General features: G+C 57.7%; 1 protein-coding gene across 2 annotated transcripts; it reads left to right on the top strand.

Moving 5' to 3' along the window:
• The first annotated feature begins 19 nt into the window (after positions 1–19).
• N4BP3 (NEDD4 binding protein 3) lies at positions 20–8,092 on the top strand. 2 transcript variants are annotated; one of them, XM_081035766.1, is made up of 5 exons: positions 20–267; positions 5,312–5,662; positions 5,908–6,435; positions 6,837–7,079; positions 7,195–8,092. In XM_081035766.1, exons 2-5 carry the CDS (start codon positions 5,342–5,344, stop codon positions 7,720–7,722), a joined length of 1,620 nt encoding a protein of 539 aa, XP_080891892.1. In that variant the 5' UTR covers positions 20–267; positions 5,312–5,341; the 3' UTR covers positions 7,723–8,092. The 2 variants fall into 2 exon arrangements, with proteins under 2 accessions (XP_080891892.1, XP_080891891.1); XM_081035765.1 differs by having other exon boundaries at positions 40–267; positions 6,834–7,079.
• The last annotated feature ends 6,905 nt before the right edge of the window (positions 8,093–14,997 follow it).

Raw genomic sequence — 14,997 nt, 5'->3', positions numbered from 1 at the left:
GGGGGCCCTGGCCGGGCTTGGGGCTGGCGGCGCGCGGGTGAGTCAGGCCGGGTTTTTCCTCCGCCTCTGGGGCAGGCGAGCGAGCGCTGCCGAGCGCGTCCCTCCCTCGCCAATCCGGCTCTGGCGCCCGCCCGCCCGCGTTTTCCCGGCGTCTGTCGCCCGGCCGTCCCGGCTCGCAGTCTCGGCTGGACGGGTGCGGTGGAGGGAGGGTTCAAATCCGTGCGAAGGGACTGCAGCGCGCGAGAGGTGCGGAGCAGCTCCAACATGGTAAGGGGGGCGCGCCAGGGGCCGGGGCTGGGCTCGGGGATTGGGGTCGGCGGCGAGGTCTCGCTTTCCCTGCGACCTTGGCCAAGCCGCAGCCCGTCTCCCCGCGAGGTTCCTGTCTCCGGAGTGGGCGGGGGTGCCAGGGTGCGGTGTGCGCCCAGGTGTCCCCTGCTCCGGGTACCGAGGCGCTGGGTCAGGGACCTACCCACACGTTCCTCTGGAGGGGCTGGCGCAGGTTCTGCTGCTCTCTGCAACCAGCTGCAAACGTGCTTTCCATGGAGCAGCGTCCCGGACCCCCGCACCGCGGCTGGGGTGGGGCAGACGCCCTGGGCGCGGAGCCTGACCTCGGCCTTCTCCCCCCAGCCCGGTCGCTGGTGCAGACCCCGGGGAGGTGACAGGAAGGAACATCCCCTCCCATCCCCCAGGTGGCTCGAGGACCTCCCGCAGTTCTGGAGAGTCTAGCCTCTGCCACAGCCTTCCTGGGGGAAATCCCGTGAGGATGCCTACTTCGTGTGCCTCTCCTCCTCCCCATGAGACCCCTCTCCCAACCCCCTCCGGGATACCCCTTTTCTCCTCCAATCCTCTGTCCTGCACCGACGGCAACTGCCTCCTTGCCGCCAGGCGCCCCGACCTGCGGATAAGGGGTGCTCCCAGGTCTTGGCGGCCAGAGTACGGTCCGTGTTTGGCCACAAGTTTTGACCAGAGTAAGGGCTGGCCTGGGGCCAGGCTGAAATCAGGGCTCTAGCTGTGCCCAGAAAGAGAACTAGGATCCGTCGTCTCCCACCGGGCGTCCCCCTTCTCCGAAGAACAGATTGGGGCTCTCCTCGTTTTCATCTGGGGCTCAGCCTGGCCGTCCCTTGGCCTTGGCCCCCGTGCTTTCTCCCTTCGCAGCCCGGGGAGGAAGCAGAGGCAAGAGGCCATCCTGGGCCCGGTGAGCAGCCTCCTCCCAGAGCCCTCCTGGGCAGGGCTCTTCTGCCGGCTGGCTATGTGTGGGTGTGTATGTGCCAGACTGTGAATGAACGCGGCCAGCCTGCTTCCACTACCGCCTCTAGAGTTAGCAGCTTCCAGGGCTCAGAGTCCCTGTGCAGCAGTGCTTCCAGGATTTCTTCCTGACCCAGGGACAGACAGAAGGGATTCCGCTGAGGGAACTGGAATCCAAACCAGCCTGGTTCCACATGCCCTTGGGAGAGGCAGGTGTGGGGGCTGGGCAGACATACATAGACTGGAATGAGTGCCTATGGAGGGGACCCCGGGGTGGGATAGCCATGTTCAGCACAGAGGATCTTGCCCAGGGAGTTGGGATTGCTCATCACTGGGATCTTGGGTCACTTGCTTCCTCCTTCTGGCCCTCAGTTTCCCTGTCTGTAAAATGGAGTGACGTAGCTGCTATCCTACCTGTCCCCACAAGGCTGTTGTGGAGATGAGATTATGAAATGAAAGGGCTAAGAAAGACTGTAGAATGCTGTGCAACTATGACTATGTAGTGAGACGAAGCGTGACTCCTGCGGGGGTTAGACACGGGGCTCTGCCCTTCAAGTGTGGCAGCTGGGTTAGTTAGGGTATGCCAGCTTCTCCAGCCCCCTTCCTGGGACCTCTCATCCACTGCCTCCTCTTTTGGAGCTGGGACATTCCAGTGTCATTCCTCAGGGGCAGCTGCAGACACGCCCCTCAGCAAAGCTGATCCCCCAGCAGGTGGTAGGACTCTCCCCTGGGGCCTGCAGGGGGGGCCTGCGGATGAGGCAGGAGCGGGACCTTCTTGTCCATGGGCTCTGGGATGGCCCACCTCAGAGGAGGTGCACTGTGGGGTCCAGGCAGGCTTCTGCACCTGGGGAACCGGTGCACTTTCTGTTGTGCAACTGAATCTGACCTTAGCTACGTTTTCTTTCACCTCCTGGGCCTCGGTTTCCTCTTCTGAAGTGGGGGTGACACTATTCTTCCTGTGAGTGTTTTGAGGCTGTTTTAGGCTCAGCATCAGGCTGACGGAACAAGGCACCCACTAATGGGCACTGGGATGCCTCCCTGATGTCCTTTCTCTGCTCCATGGCCAGGGTGGTACCCCAACCCCGTTCTCCTGTCTCTACCAAAAGTGGTCCAAAAGAGATGACAGTCTGTGTCCAGGGCTTTCAGTCTGCTGCCTAATCTTGGGTCTGGGGAATGGGAGCAGGAGTAAAAGGGCCCTGTTGGGCCAGCAGGGGCCTGTGCAGAAGGCCCAGCCCAAACCTAGTCTGTGGGGTGGGAGTGGGGGGTTTCAGCTCTGGTCAGGGAAGCCCAGGCATGCAGGCAGTGGGCTTTTTGCTCCGCTGGTCCAGTGGGGCTGTAGGCACTTGCTGTCCCTTCCCCCTCCCCCAGCAAATCCTCTCCAGCTCAGCCTGCACAGCTGTCCTGGCCTGACCAGGCCAGTCCCTGGGCTTCCAAGCAACAAGAAGGAATGTGTGTTGGGGGGAGGCAGGGGAGGTGGATGGACCCTTCTAGGAAAAGGGACTGTCCCTAGACTGAGACCTGGGCAGGGTGGACCTCCTGAAAGCTGATAATACAGCAGAGAAGTTACGTAGGAGGGGTAGGGGTGAGGGCCTATGGAAAGACAAAGGGAAGAGGCTGTCTGTGCCCCTTCCTTCAGCTCCACAGCTGTTTCCAATGGCTCTAGTCACTTGTGGAGAGAAGCTGGTCCCTTGCCCCTGTCTGTCTGTCTCTCTCTCTCACACACACACACACACACACACACACACACACACACACCCTGCATCTAGCCTCAGGGCTGGGGAAGACCCTGGGTTTCTCCTGCGTGAGTATTCCTGTTATGTACATGTATCCATGAGGGTACTCAGGGCTGTGTGGATGACCTTGAGCCTGACTGCCTACTGTTGGATATGACTGTCCGTGCTGTGTCCTCTAATGAAGGAGCCTCTGCAGCTGGTGGCACTTACTAGACTGCAGTATGTGTGCGGTGTACATGCTGTTATGGCCCACTGCTGCCTCTTCCCTGGACTTGAGACCCTTTGTAGGTCACAAGGGGGGGTGTCGATTATTGCTCCCTGAGAAAGAAAGTGAGGATCTGCCCAGGGGAAGGTGAGACTTGTGTTTTGGATGAAATGGGAAATTTGGCACCACTGTCACCATCCCTGTCCCGTGCTCACACTGAGCTTATAGTTCACAAGATCTTTTTCCTCTATTGTCTCTGTGACTGTCACAGCAACCCTATAAGGAAGGGGGGCAGTCAGAGTCTTTCCCACTTCAGAGTTGGGCAAACCGCGGCATGGTGAAGGGAGGTGCCCACGGAGAGATAGTGTGAGGCACGGCAGGAGACCATGTTCTCTGCTGTCCACATCCCTGACAGGAATGACAGGAGTTCAGTGCCTTCTTAGACACAGTGGTATCTGTGCCGGGTGGGCTGGTCGTGGCTAGGGGGTGGCAGACTGGGAGACAGATGATGCAATTCCAACTATTCGGGCTGTGGGTCATATATTGGGTCCCCACTAGTCATTTGGCAGCTCTGGTGCTGGCGTCACATGCATCTTCACTCTGACCAGCTCTGTGACCTTGGGCAAACCATTTCCCTTTTCAGAGCCCCAGTGCCCTTACCTGAAAAACTGGACAGTATGTCATAGACTCAATGAGACCCCTATGCAGGGCTGTGTCGCTGTGATTCCTTACCTGGATGAGTCCCCCTAACCCTGTGTAGCCTGTGACACCCCAGAGGGGTTGAGCGAGCTGGAGGCTGAGAGGAAAGGCTTAAGAAGGTTACTTTTGCTCAGGGTGAGGTTGAGGGCCACAGGGTATGGGGGCAGGGCTGCACCCTCCCTCCCTTTCATTCCTGGAGAGCTTTGTCTTCCACAATCACAAAACCTGGAAATGGTTGAGGAAGATGGAACCTCCTAACGACCATTGTTTGGGGCGGGAGTGGGTGTCCCGGAAGCATATTGGGTGGGTGGTGGGGGACATACAACGTGCCTGCTGGGCGTCTACCCAGGAATGGGAACAGCTAGGTAGGAGGCAGAGATGATGGCATTGGTTCATTCAGCAGGTCCTTTCTGAGCACCGGGCTTAGCAACGGGAATCCACCAGGGCACCAGGGACAAGCCCTGCCCTCCACCATGCGGTCCCAGCACAGGTGGGAGACAGTCCATAGCCTGCTGTCTCAGCCACCCGCCAGCATCGGTCGTGTGTCTGACCACCTAAGCTCAGCTTGGACCAGCCTGCCCGGACCCTAGCTGCTGGCTGGGCCCTGTACTGTGTGCTTTGTCCTGTTATTTCAGCCCATTCTTCAGGCATCCCTAATAAGAGTTGTCATGGCCATTGTCTGGATGAGGAAGCCAGACGCCACACACTGACTGGCTCCACACCAGGTCAGGATTTAGGATGCTCCCTGCCTGATGGTGGGTTCTAGAGTGGCAGCTGGTAGGGGAGCTGGCTGCCCCTTCCCTCTGCCTCCTACCCGGCCTGAGCTGAACACCTGTTCCGGAAACTATGGCCATTGTTCCTGCCATCCTTCCTCCCCTTGGGCCCTTCCTGTTTGTATCCCTCCCCTGTTACTCCACCCATGCCAGGTGCTTCCCTTGGGGAACTGACTGCAGGAGGAGGGCTGAACTGGGTTCCCGTCCCATGGGAAGAAGGAGGAATGGAGAGTCTGAGGTCATTGGTCCTGCTTCCCTGTGCCCTCTGTCCACCTCCCAGGTTGGGTGGGAAGCCTAGCAGGAGAGTGAGCAAGGTCAGAGTCAAATAGCCTGAGTCTTCAGCTGGTCCAGTTCTGGGAGGGACCCTATCTTGCTGCTTCAGGGCCTCCCCCCATCCATCTCTCTCTCCCCTCGCCACCCATTACACATTGGCCCCTAGCTAGAGCTTGGGCACTGGGAAGGTGGCTTTGGGGCCTGTACCCCTTTTCCTTGCCAGCCTAGGAATCCTGTCCTAGAGTCTCTCCAGACTCACATCTGCCTTTCCTGGGCCTGGGCTGGGTGTGGAGCTGATACAGAACAAGGATCTGGTTTTAGGGGATCAGTAGCAAGGTGGGCCACAAACCCATCTTCCTCTGATGGAGTCTCCCAATCTCCAGAAGCAGCTGCCTGTGCCCTGTTGAAACTTCATGGCCGCAGCCCCAGGCCTTGCTGGCATTGCCATGGGCAGCGTGGGCAGCCTGTTAGAACGGCAGGACTTCTCCCCTGAAGAGCTACGTGCAGCACTCACGGGGTCCCGGGGCTCCCGCCAGCCTGATGGGCTCCTCCGGAAGGGCTTGGGCCAGCGTGAGCTCCTCAGCTACCTGCACCTCCCCAAGAAGGATGGCAAGACCACCAAGCGGGCTGCTCGGAACGAGGCGGCCGACTATGCCACCCTCTACTACCAGGAACACCCTCGGGCCGGTGACTTCAGCAAGACCTCGCTGCCCGAGCGGGGTCGTTTCGACAAGGTGCGCCTCTGCCCACACTCCCCCCTAGTGTGGGAGGGTGGGGATGGGGAGCTTGGGGCCTCCTTGGAGACCCTGATGCTGGGACAGGGCGGGAAGGTGGAAGTTCTGCTTTGGGCGAGCCTGAGGCTTGGTCACTACTTCCCGGTGGCATGTGCCCGTGTCTGAAAGAAGATCCTTGGGCTGCGGGAGCATCGGAGGGCAATACAGTCAACCCGGAGCCTCACACCGCCCTTTCTTCCTGGCAGTGCCGCATTCGCCCATCAGTGTTCAAGCCCGTGGCAGGCACTGGGAAAGGCTTCCTGTCGATGCAGAGCCTGGCGGCTCACAAGGGCCAGAAGTTATGGCGCAGCAACGGCAGCCTGCACACGCTGGCCTGCCACCCGCCCCTGAGCCCAGGGCCCCGGGCCAGCCAGGCACAGGCCCGCGCCCAGCTACTGCATGCCCTCAGCCTAGACGAGGCCAGCCCCGAGCCTGAGCCCAGCCTGTCTGACTCCTCTAGCGGGGGCAGCTTTGGCCGCAGTCCTGGCACCGGCCCTGGTCCCTTCAGCTCCTCCTTGGGCCACATTAATCACCTTGGGGGCTCCCTGGACCGGACCTCGCGGAGCCCCAAGGAGGCTGGGCCACTGGCCATGCTGAGCTGCCTGCCTGAGCCGCCACCCCCCTATGAGTTCTCCTGCCCTACCGCCGAGGAGGTGGTGGCCATGCTGCCTGACACCTGTGAGGATCTCAAGAGAGGCCTCAGTGACGAGGATGGCGCCAACCCCTTCACACAGGTGAGGGCAGCCTCTGCCCTGGGGTCCGTGCTGTCTCTTAGCATTGGAGTACCAGGCAGACAGAGGGTCCCCCGCCAGCTTACATGGCTCTGGGCACAAGAGAGTAAGATAGAAGGACATGACTCTGCTCTTCTCTCCTCACCCCATGTGGTGGACTATCCGGTCACTCATGATCCATGCTAGAGTTGTGTAAGAGGGTGGGAGAGACTTCCTGGAGGGCCATCTGTTGGGGACACTTCACCTCTGGAGGGCATCCCAGGGTAGGGTACCTGTGTGGCCAGGGGTTTGGGCCATGGGCCCTGTGGTGCTCGGGCACAGGATATTGGCTGCAGCTGGAGTATCAGAGCGGTGGGCCAGCTATGGGTGCCCCGGCCCTATCAGGCACCTCTTTCCCTCAGCAGGTGCTGGAGGAGCGCCAGCGGCTGTGGCTGTCTGAGCTGAAGCGCCTGTACGTGGAGCGGCTACACGAGGTGGCCCAGAAGGCTGAACGCAGTGAGCGCACCCTCCAGCTGCAGCTGTTCATGGCTCAGCAGGAGCAGCGGCGCCTGCGCAAGGAGCTGCGGGCACAGCAGGGCCTGGCCTCTGAGCCTCGGCACCCAGAGGCCGAGCCCACCACGCGGCCAGAGGAGGAAGCGCGATGGGAGGTGAGAGGCCAGGCCCTCAGGCATTCTCCCATCCCCACTGCTGTAGTCCCGTCCTCTGTCCGCCCCCCCTTACCCGGCTTTGCTTGGCTCTTGCTCATCCTGTGCCCCGCTCCAGGTATGCCAGAAGACAGCGGAGATTAGCCTCCTGAAGCAGCAGCTGCGGGAGGCCCAGGCCGAGCTGGCTCAGAAGCTGGCTGAGATCTTCAACCTGAAGACACAGCTTCGGGGCAGCCGGGCACATGCCCAAGCCCAGGATGCGGAGCTGACCCGGCTACGCGAGGCCGTGCGCAGCCTGCAGGAGCAGGCCCCTCGGGAGGAAGCCCCGGGCAGCTGTGAGACTGATGACTGCAAGAGCAGGGGGCTGCTGGGGGAAGCAGGGGGCGGTGAGGCCGGAGATGGCGCCCAGCAGCTGCGGGCCGAGCTGCTGCAGGAGCGGCTCCGGGGCCAGGAGCAGGCGCTACGCTTTGAGCAGGAGCGGCGGACGTGGCAGGAGGAGAAAGAGCGTGTGCTGCGCTACCAGCGGGAGATCCAGGGGGGCTACATGGACATGTACCGCCGCAACCAGGCGCTGGAACAGGAGCTGCAGGCGCTGCGGGAGCCCCCGACGCCCTGGAGTCCTCGGCTGGAGTCCTCCAAGATCTGAGGCCAGTGGAGCGAGCTGACAGCAGCAGCACTGTCAGAAGATGGCTTGGGCAAGCCCGCCCTGAGATGCTGGCTCCTTCCTGACATTGGTCTGGGGCAGAATCTGCTGAGGCCAGCCAGGGATGGGGTGGCCCGCCGAGAGGAGGGACCCAGTGGCGCTGTGGGCTGCACAGAATGCCTGCAGCAGGTGTCAATACCAAGCCCTCCTGGCTGAGGGGCACCCGGCAGGGCCCAGCTCTGCTCCTGGAGTAGGTTTGGCCCAGGAAAGGAAGCTGGGGGGTGAGGAGCCCAAGAAGCAGATGGGCATGAGGGATGGAGGCCGGGACGGGAACATTGGCCTCCCCCGGAATAAAACCACATTTTCTATGAGGAGGCCCTGGGTGATAACATTGGGTCCATCCCTGGCCTGAGTCTAGAGGGCAGGGTTGAGGATGGTCGGGGTTGGGCTGTGGACCTGGGCTGCAGTTCTTCCCAAGGTCATGGTCAGCGGGAGGATGTGCCCTGTGCCTTGTGCACAGCTGCTGGGTACGTGTGTTAGTGAGTGGAGGAATCTTCCTGCCCCAGCACCACATGGTTCCTTAGCTGCCGTGTGGGCTGAAATTCCTTTCTTCAGCACCAGTGAGATTTTTCAGAAGGAACAATACCAGGGAACCCAGAAAAACAAAAGGGCAAGTCACCCAAGGCATTACTAGAACATGAAACATTCTCTCGGTGCAAAGTCCGAGCTCCGGTGCCAGGACCCTCCTAGGTTTAGGGCTGTCCTAGGACAGCTTCTGCTGGAACCCCCAAAGGCTCTGGTAGGGCCCTGCCCTCCCAGAACCCACCACCCATCTTCCTGTCTGGTGCTGGTGCACTCCTACCTTTAGGGGTGGGGTCCCTGGAAAGGTGCAGGAGACAGGCAGAGAAAGCTCTGGGTCACTGGATAAAGGGCCTTTGCCACAGTACGGAATGTGTACATTTCCCCGTAGGCATGGAAGGCCATGGGGTATTTTTATTTTTTTTTAACTTCTATTTATTTAAGTGTGTTTTTCCAGGACCCATCAGCTCCAAGTCAAGCAGTTGTTTCAATCTAGTTGTGGAGGGTGCAGCTCACAGTAGCCCCTGTGGGGATCGAACTGGCAACCTTATTGTTAAGAGCTCCGCACTCTAATCAGCTGAGCTAATCGGCCGCCCCGCCATAGGGTATTTGAAGCAGGGATGAGAGTTGAACTGATTTGTATTCTGGAAAATTGTCCTGGGAAGCAGCCCCTTACCTCCCATCCCTGCCTCTCAGACATCTGGCTTCCCCTCTGGACCTTTGCTCCCTCCTGGGTGGGTAGCCTGGAGCACAGACCCAATCTAGCTGTGCAGGTGATGTCTCCCCACTCCTTGTGGTGAAGCTCTGCGTTCTTACGCATGAATCCCTGTGACACTGCCATGCACTGAGCGCTTCCCTTCTGCCAGGCACTGTTAGGCCATCAGGGCATGGGGGCTCAGGGTTGAATTGGATATGCTTCCTGCCCCAGGGGAGGCAGCACACAGACCTCTCCCCTCCTGGTGCCTGCCCTGGTGGGGCAGGTGCTACCTCAGAGGCGCTCTCAGCAGATTCCCAGTGTGCTCCCTGTGGCCATGCTCCCCGCCTCTTGGCCATGCCTGGCAGCCCCTCAGGCCCCAGCAGGTGGGTCCTGTGCAGGGCCTGTGGATGGAGCTGTGGAGTGTGAGCCGGTGTGCCCTGCCTTTTCAGGGTGGAGAGCGATGTGTGAGTTGACTGCCAAGGGTAGGTGTATTTGTGGCCCTGTGAGTGGCAGGTATGTGTAGAGATGTGCTGTGGGTGGTAGGTGTGTCCAAGGGGGTGTGTTTGGGGCTCCTCGGTTGTAGGCCAGCAGGGCTGCTTCCTGCCGCTCCCTCTGCCCCATTTCTCCCCCCCTGCTCCAGCCCTTTTAGCTTTGGCCAGGCTTCGGTGGAATCTGGACTAGTCAGATCCCTGGGCTTTGCTGAGATCCTTCTAGGCCCACCCCTCTGCCTGGGAAGGGAAAGGAGGAACTCCTTTGTTAGGCCGGCCTGTTCCCTACAGGCCTTAGTATCCATTTCACAGACCCCTTCAAACCAAGTTCTCTGGGCCAGTGGCCCTCCAGAGGGGCCCCCACAGCTGGGTGTTGGCCTGAAGCCAGGACCACTCCCTCCCCAAGGCCTGGAGCTGGTCAGGCTGGGTGCCCACATGCCCCGCAGTGGCTGGGGTCTACTTTTATGTGTACCAGCTCTGCAGAACGGCTCCTCACCCAGCAATTAAGAGAGCTGGGCCGGCCAGTACAGCCAGCGGGGTGTGGGTGGGCGGTACCAAAACTTGGCAGCTCTGCCAGAAACCAAGGCCCTGCCCAGATGTGTGTGTGGGGGGGGGGCACGACTCTGGAGGGCCAAGCTGGGCGTCTCAGGGAACCGGATCCTTGTTAGCTTGTTCCTGCCGGGCAAACCAGTTCCTGGTCCCCAAGCCGGCTTGGTGGCTCTGGGGCCAGCAGATTACAGGTGCCACTGTAGTGGCTCCTGCTTTACGGAAGCCCCTCCATCTCACCCCGGGCAGGCCCCATCCCCGGCAGACTACGCCCAGGCAGCCAGTTCATTCCAGAACGGTGGTAACCCCCCACACTGGGCCCCCTGCCCTGGTCCCTCCTGTTGTTAGGTCAGATAGTGTCATGCCTTCCAGCTGCTCTCTGGCCCCCTCAGTCTATCACTTGAAGCTTCTGAGTCACGGATAGTGGTGCACCTTCTGACCTCAGCAGGGCTCTCACGGAAGCCTTGTCTGAACTCATGGACGGGAATCCTCCTCCCTGTGCCCACAGCCCCGTATGCCTCTCTGCCAGCTTTCCTTGTGTTGCTGGAACCACCCTTTCGTCTCTCTCTGGGTTGTGGGCCTTGCCTGGGAGAGCTATGTCTTGTTTTCATCCCCAGAGCCACTCTGGCTTCAGCCCCAGAAGGCCCTGGGGGGGCTTTAGAGTCAAGAGGGACCAGAACCCTCCCCTGACTGGCATGGGTTTGAGCTGGGGGTTGGGTGAGGTAGGTGGGGAGGGCTCCTGTTCTGAGTGTTCATTCACCCACGAGTGCCCGGTGGGAACCAGGTCTGTCAAGAACCAGGGTTCCTGAGCCAGGCACCCACTCTTCACTGCACAGTGACGTGTTGCTGCCTCCCTCAGGACCTGGTCTGGTTCCCAGCTGAGGAAGCTGAGGTGGCCATAGCCTCTGCCCTCTTGGCCATTTTCTGTGGGTGAGGGAGGGACAACACACACATGTCCGTGTAGTCACCGGGCCAGGCAGGAGAAAGGAGGGGACAGGAGAATCTAGAGAGTGCAAACATGGTGATCGAATCAGCAGAGCACGGAGAAGGCAGAGGGAGCCTTTTGGTGCCTGAGAGTAACTTTCTCTCAGACTGGGGGGCTGGGGCTATAGGTATTAGTGGGCCTTTCTCCAAAAAGAGTGCAGGCCCCACAGTGACAATGCAGATTGCATAACCTCCCACCCAGATGGGTGGGGACTTAGCCCTCTATTGGATTCAGAAAAGAAAAAGAATGTGCAAGTGAAATATGTCACGTCCTGTGAGGTGTGAGTGCCGTGGGAATTCAGAGGAGAGCTGGATCACTTATCACTCCAGAGATGACAAAGTTTGACCAAACTTTGGTGGCTCTTCTGAGCTCTCTTTAGACTAGGCCCTACCTTGGAAGGTCTCCTTTCTTGTACAGTCCAGTTCTAGCAAGAATTCTAAGTTAGTTAAACCAGAACCCCCCATCCTTCATAGTGGGTCACCCTCCATATTTAATCTGGTTCCTCACCCTCCAGCATCCCCCAGGTGATGTCAAATCACTGGCCTGCCTCAGAGAATCCTGTGAGGACCATTTAGCTAAGACTTCCCTCTCCCCTGAAGTTTTCTTTTTTCCCCACTTCTTCCGCCTTTCCCCCACCCCCCTCCAGTTCAGGCCATTGTTTCTCAGTCTAGTTGTGTAGGACACAGCTCCCTGGCCCATGATGGTATTATGAGCGTTGCGCTCCCGCCAGCTGAGGCAGTCAGTGGGCCGCTCACGGTAGCTCTCACCAGCTGCTTGCCTCTCACACTGGACACTGCTCATGGCAGCCCATGGTAGCCCACAGCAGCCCACAGGAGCTCACTATGGTTGCCAGCCACTCACGCTGGCCACCGGCCGCTCATGGTGGCACACAGTAGACCGCAGCAGCACTCAGCAATCCAGGGCAGCTCCTGCCAACCTCTGGCTGCTCACTGCAGCCCAGCTCCAGGGAGAGCTGTTGTTCACAATCTTAGCTGTAGAGGGCGCAGCTCACTGGCCCACGTGGGAATCGAACCAGCGACCATCAGTGTTAGGAACACAGCGCTCCAAACACCTGAGCCACCCGGGCCCGCCCCTGAAATTTTAGTGATTTTCCATCCACTGCCCCCCACTCTGCCTCTTGGCTATAAATTCAACTTTTCCTTGTCGTATTTGGAGTTGAGCCCACTCTCTGTACCCTACTATAAAACCCTATTGCAGGAGCCTCCCCCTCCAGAATAAAGTCTTCCTTACCACTCTTTAACAAGTGTCATGAGTAATTTTTTTCTTTAACAAGGGTAAGCTCTGAGGAGGGCAAGTTGGGGGTATTTCCTTGAGCAGCACGGAATGAGGGCATCCAGGATGGGCCTGGACTTGGATACAAGGAAGTGTGGGGCAGGTCTGGGGGAGGGTCCTGTCTGGAAACAGGTGAGAGGAGGCAAGAGGGATCCCCAAAAACATGGTTCACTGACACAAGCGGACTTCACTTCCTGTGGCTATGGGTGGGTCCCTCAGACGGTCAAGGGAAAGGGCCAGAACCAGGACTAGCTTTATGTGTGTGCGGACTATGCAGTTACACAGGCCCCGACACTTGGAATGCTCTGATGTCACCATCTTATGTTTGAACAAAGGGCCTCGAATTTTCATTTTGCTCTGGGACCTGCAAATAATGGAGATGATTCTGGCCTAACCAAAGCCTTGCAAGGAGGGACAGGAACCGGGAGAAGAAACAGCAGACACCTGGAGGGTAGAAGAGACAAGGCCTGAGCAGGTGACTTGAGCTCCATGGGCTGAGCCCTGATGCTCCCAGGTTTTTTCAGAGGGCAAGGAGTGGCTGCATCACCTGCTGCTGCCTCCACCCACCAGCTTTCAGGGGAGGGTCCATCTTTTCCTAGCCTGGCCTTCTAGGACTCACTCTGAGGGAAGAGAGGCTGTATTTTCAGTAGAGAACTCCAGGGTTTGTCATCTCTGTTAAGAAGCTTTTTTTTTTTTTTTTTTTTTTTTAAGATTTATCTAGTGTGTTCTTTGTGGATCCATCCCCCTCCCCCCATTTTAAGGTATAATTTATGTGCAGGAAAATTCACCCTTTTTAGGGTTCAGTTTTTAGAGCTCTGACAAATGCAGACAGTTGTATAACCAACCCTACAATCAAGATATAGTTCCATCATCACCCCAAATTCCCTGGTCCCCCTCCGTAGTCAGATCTCCTCCACCCCAAGCAACCAGTGATCTGCTTTCTCAATTACCTTGTGTTTTTTTTTATTTCCCCACCTTCTATGAGCCTTGTTTAAAACTGCAACACATATTAGGACATATTAAAAGGTAGCAACACATATTAGGACATATTGCAAAGTAGCAAGTAAAACAATAACATTGGTGTATTAGGTTGGTGCAAAGGTAATCAAGGTTTTTGCAATTATTTTTAACCTTTTAAACGGTAATTACTTTTGTACCAACCTAATATTAACAAAACTACACTTCAATGGAAAGAATGAAGAGCCAGAAATAGATTCTATAGAAAATTCTAATATGATTATGAAGGGCTTCAAAACGAAAGGGTATGGAGGGGCTGCTTAATGAGAGGTGCCTCCATAAGTGGACAAATGTGGGGAAAAATAAGTCATACATTGCATCACCCTCTGCAAAATAGACTACTGAGGAGTTCAATTTTAAAAATCAAATTCTAGGGAACTAGCAAAAGGTTAAACAGACTATCATTTGAGTTAGTGGAGAACAGCTAAGTTTTTCTGCCCTGAAGCAGCCCCTCCCCCCAACGAAAACAAACAAAAAAACACACACAATGCGGTTGACAAAATCAACTATGTTAAAACTGTGCACAGTGAAAAATGACACAACTGCAAAGAGAGCCACATGCTGGGGAGAACAATGACAAAGGTGAAAGTGCCCGACAAAGGTGTCAGCCCGGAATTCAAAGTTCTTGCAGAAGACCAGCTTTGCTCACACCCTGCATATCTGGACGACAGGTCAGGGCTCCCTCAGAGGAAGTGGGGAAGCCTGGGGCGTTCGCAAGGCCTGTGAAGTCCTGTTGGCTCGGAGGCCCCAGCTCCGCCGAGGGCCCCAGGCAAGGCTCACTCAACTCTCCACCCACGCCGCTGTGCGTGGGCCAGGACCACCCAGGCTCCTGGTGCAGACAGGCCTCTCCAGATGCTGCCGATGCCCGCGTGCTCCTGCGGAGCACAGGACTGCCCCCCATTCCTGCGTGTTGCATAAGGTTTTGGAGTCACGGTGGTACCTCAGAGTATTTCTGAGCACCAGTAAGGTGTTCCAAGCATACGGTGTTGGGGATACAGCATACGGAGTCCTGGCCCCAATGGTGCTTTTATCCTTAAGGGGTCGTGGTCAGAGATCAGAGGACAAAATAAACAAATAAACACACAAGGTAATTTCAAACCAATTGCTATGAAAAAAACACACCCAACAACTGGATTGTGCAAGTGCTATACAGAAAACAAAACATGACTGTGCAAGGGTGTTTGGGGGGTGGGGCAGAGGTGGAGGGTTGAAGGGGAGGGTGCCCGGGGATGAGACTGGCCGGGAAAGGGAAGAGGAAGTCAGGGAAACGGAGGCCCAACTTTTTCTCTTGGGCAGTGTCCAGTTCAATTCTTTAAGCCTGTGGAGGGGTGCGGGGCTTCTCTGCCCTCCCCTCCAGAGCAAGGGGACCTGGGAGGAGCGTGAGCTCAGTCCTGGCCTAGGTTTGGGGTCACGGCCCCCTCTCCTCCTTGCTAACCCTCACTCTTCCTCTGTAGGGCAGTTGTGCGACTGCCCTACACCCTCCAAGGAGGGCGACCCATGGAGGACGGCAAGGTGCTGATCCGCGCCCCGCGTAGTTTAACGCTCCGGTTGAATGCCCTCTAGGTATATTAAGTACAGGTTTAGGGGCAGGGGGAAAAACCTTTTAAACATCATTTGATGTTTCTAAAAGAGCATCAAGAAGCCATCGCGGGAGAGCCTAACTGTCGGACCTT

Source organism: Rhinolophus hipposideros (assembly GCF_964194185.1).
Source record: "Rhinolophus hipposideros genome assembly, chromosome: 23".
In the NCBI taxonomy this organism is placed as follows: domain Eukaryota; kingdom Metazoa; phylum Chordata; class Mammalia; order Chiroptera; family Rhinolophidae; genus Rhinolophus; species Rhinolophus hipposideros.
The sequence above is the reverse complement of the archived record's forward strand: the minus strand, read 5'-3'. Positions and strand labels throughout refer to the sequence as shown.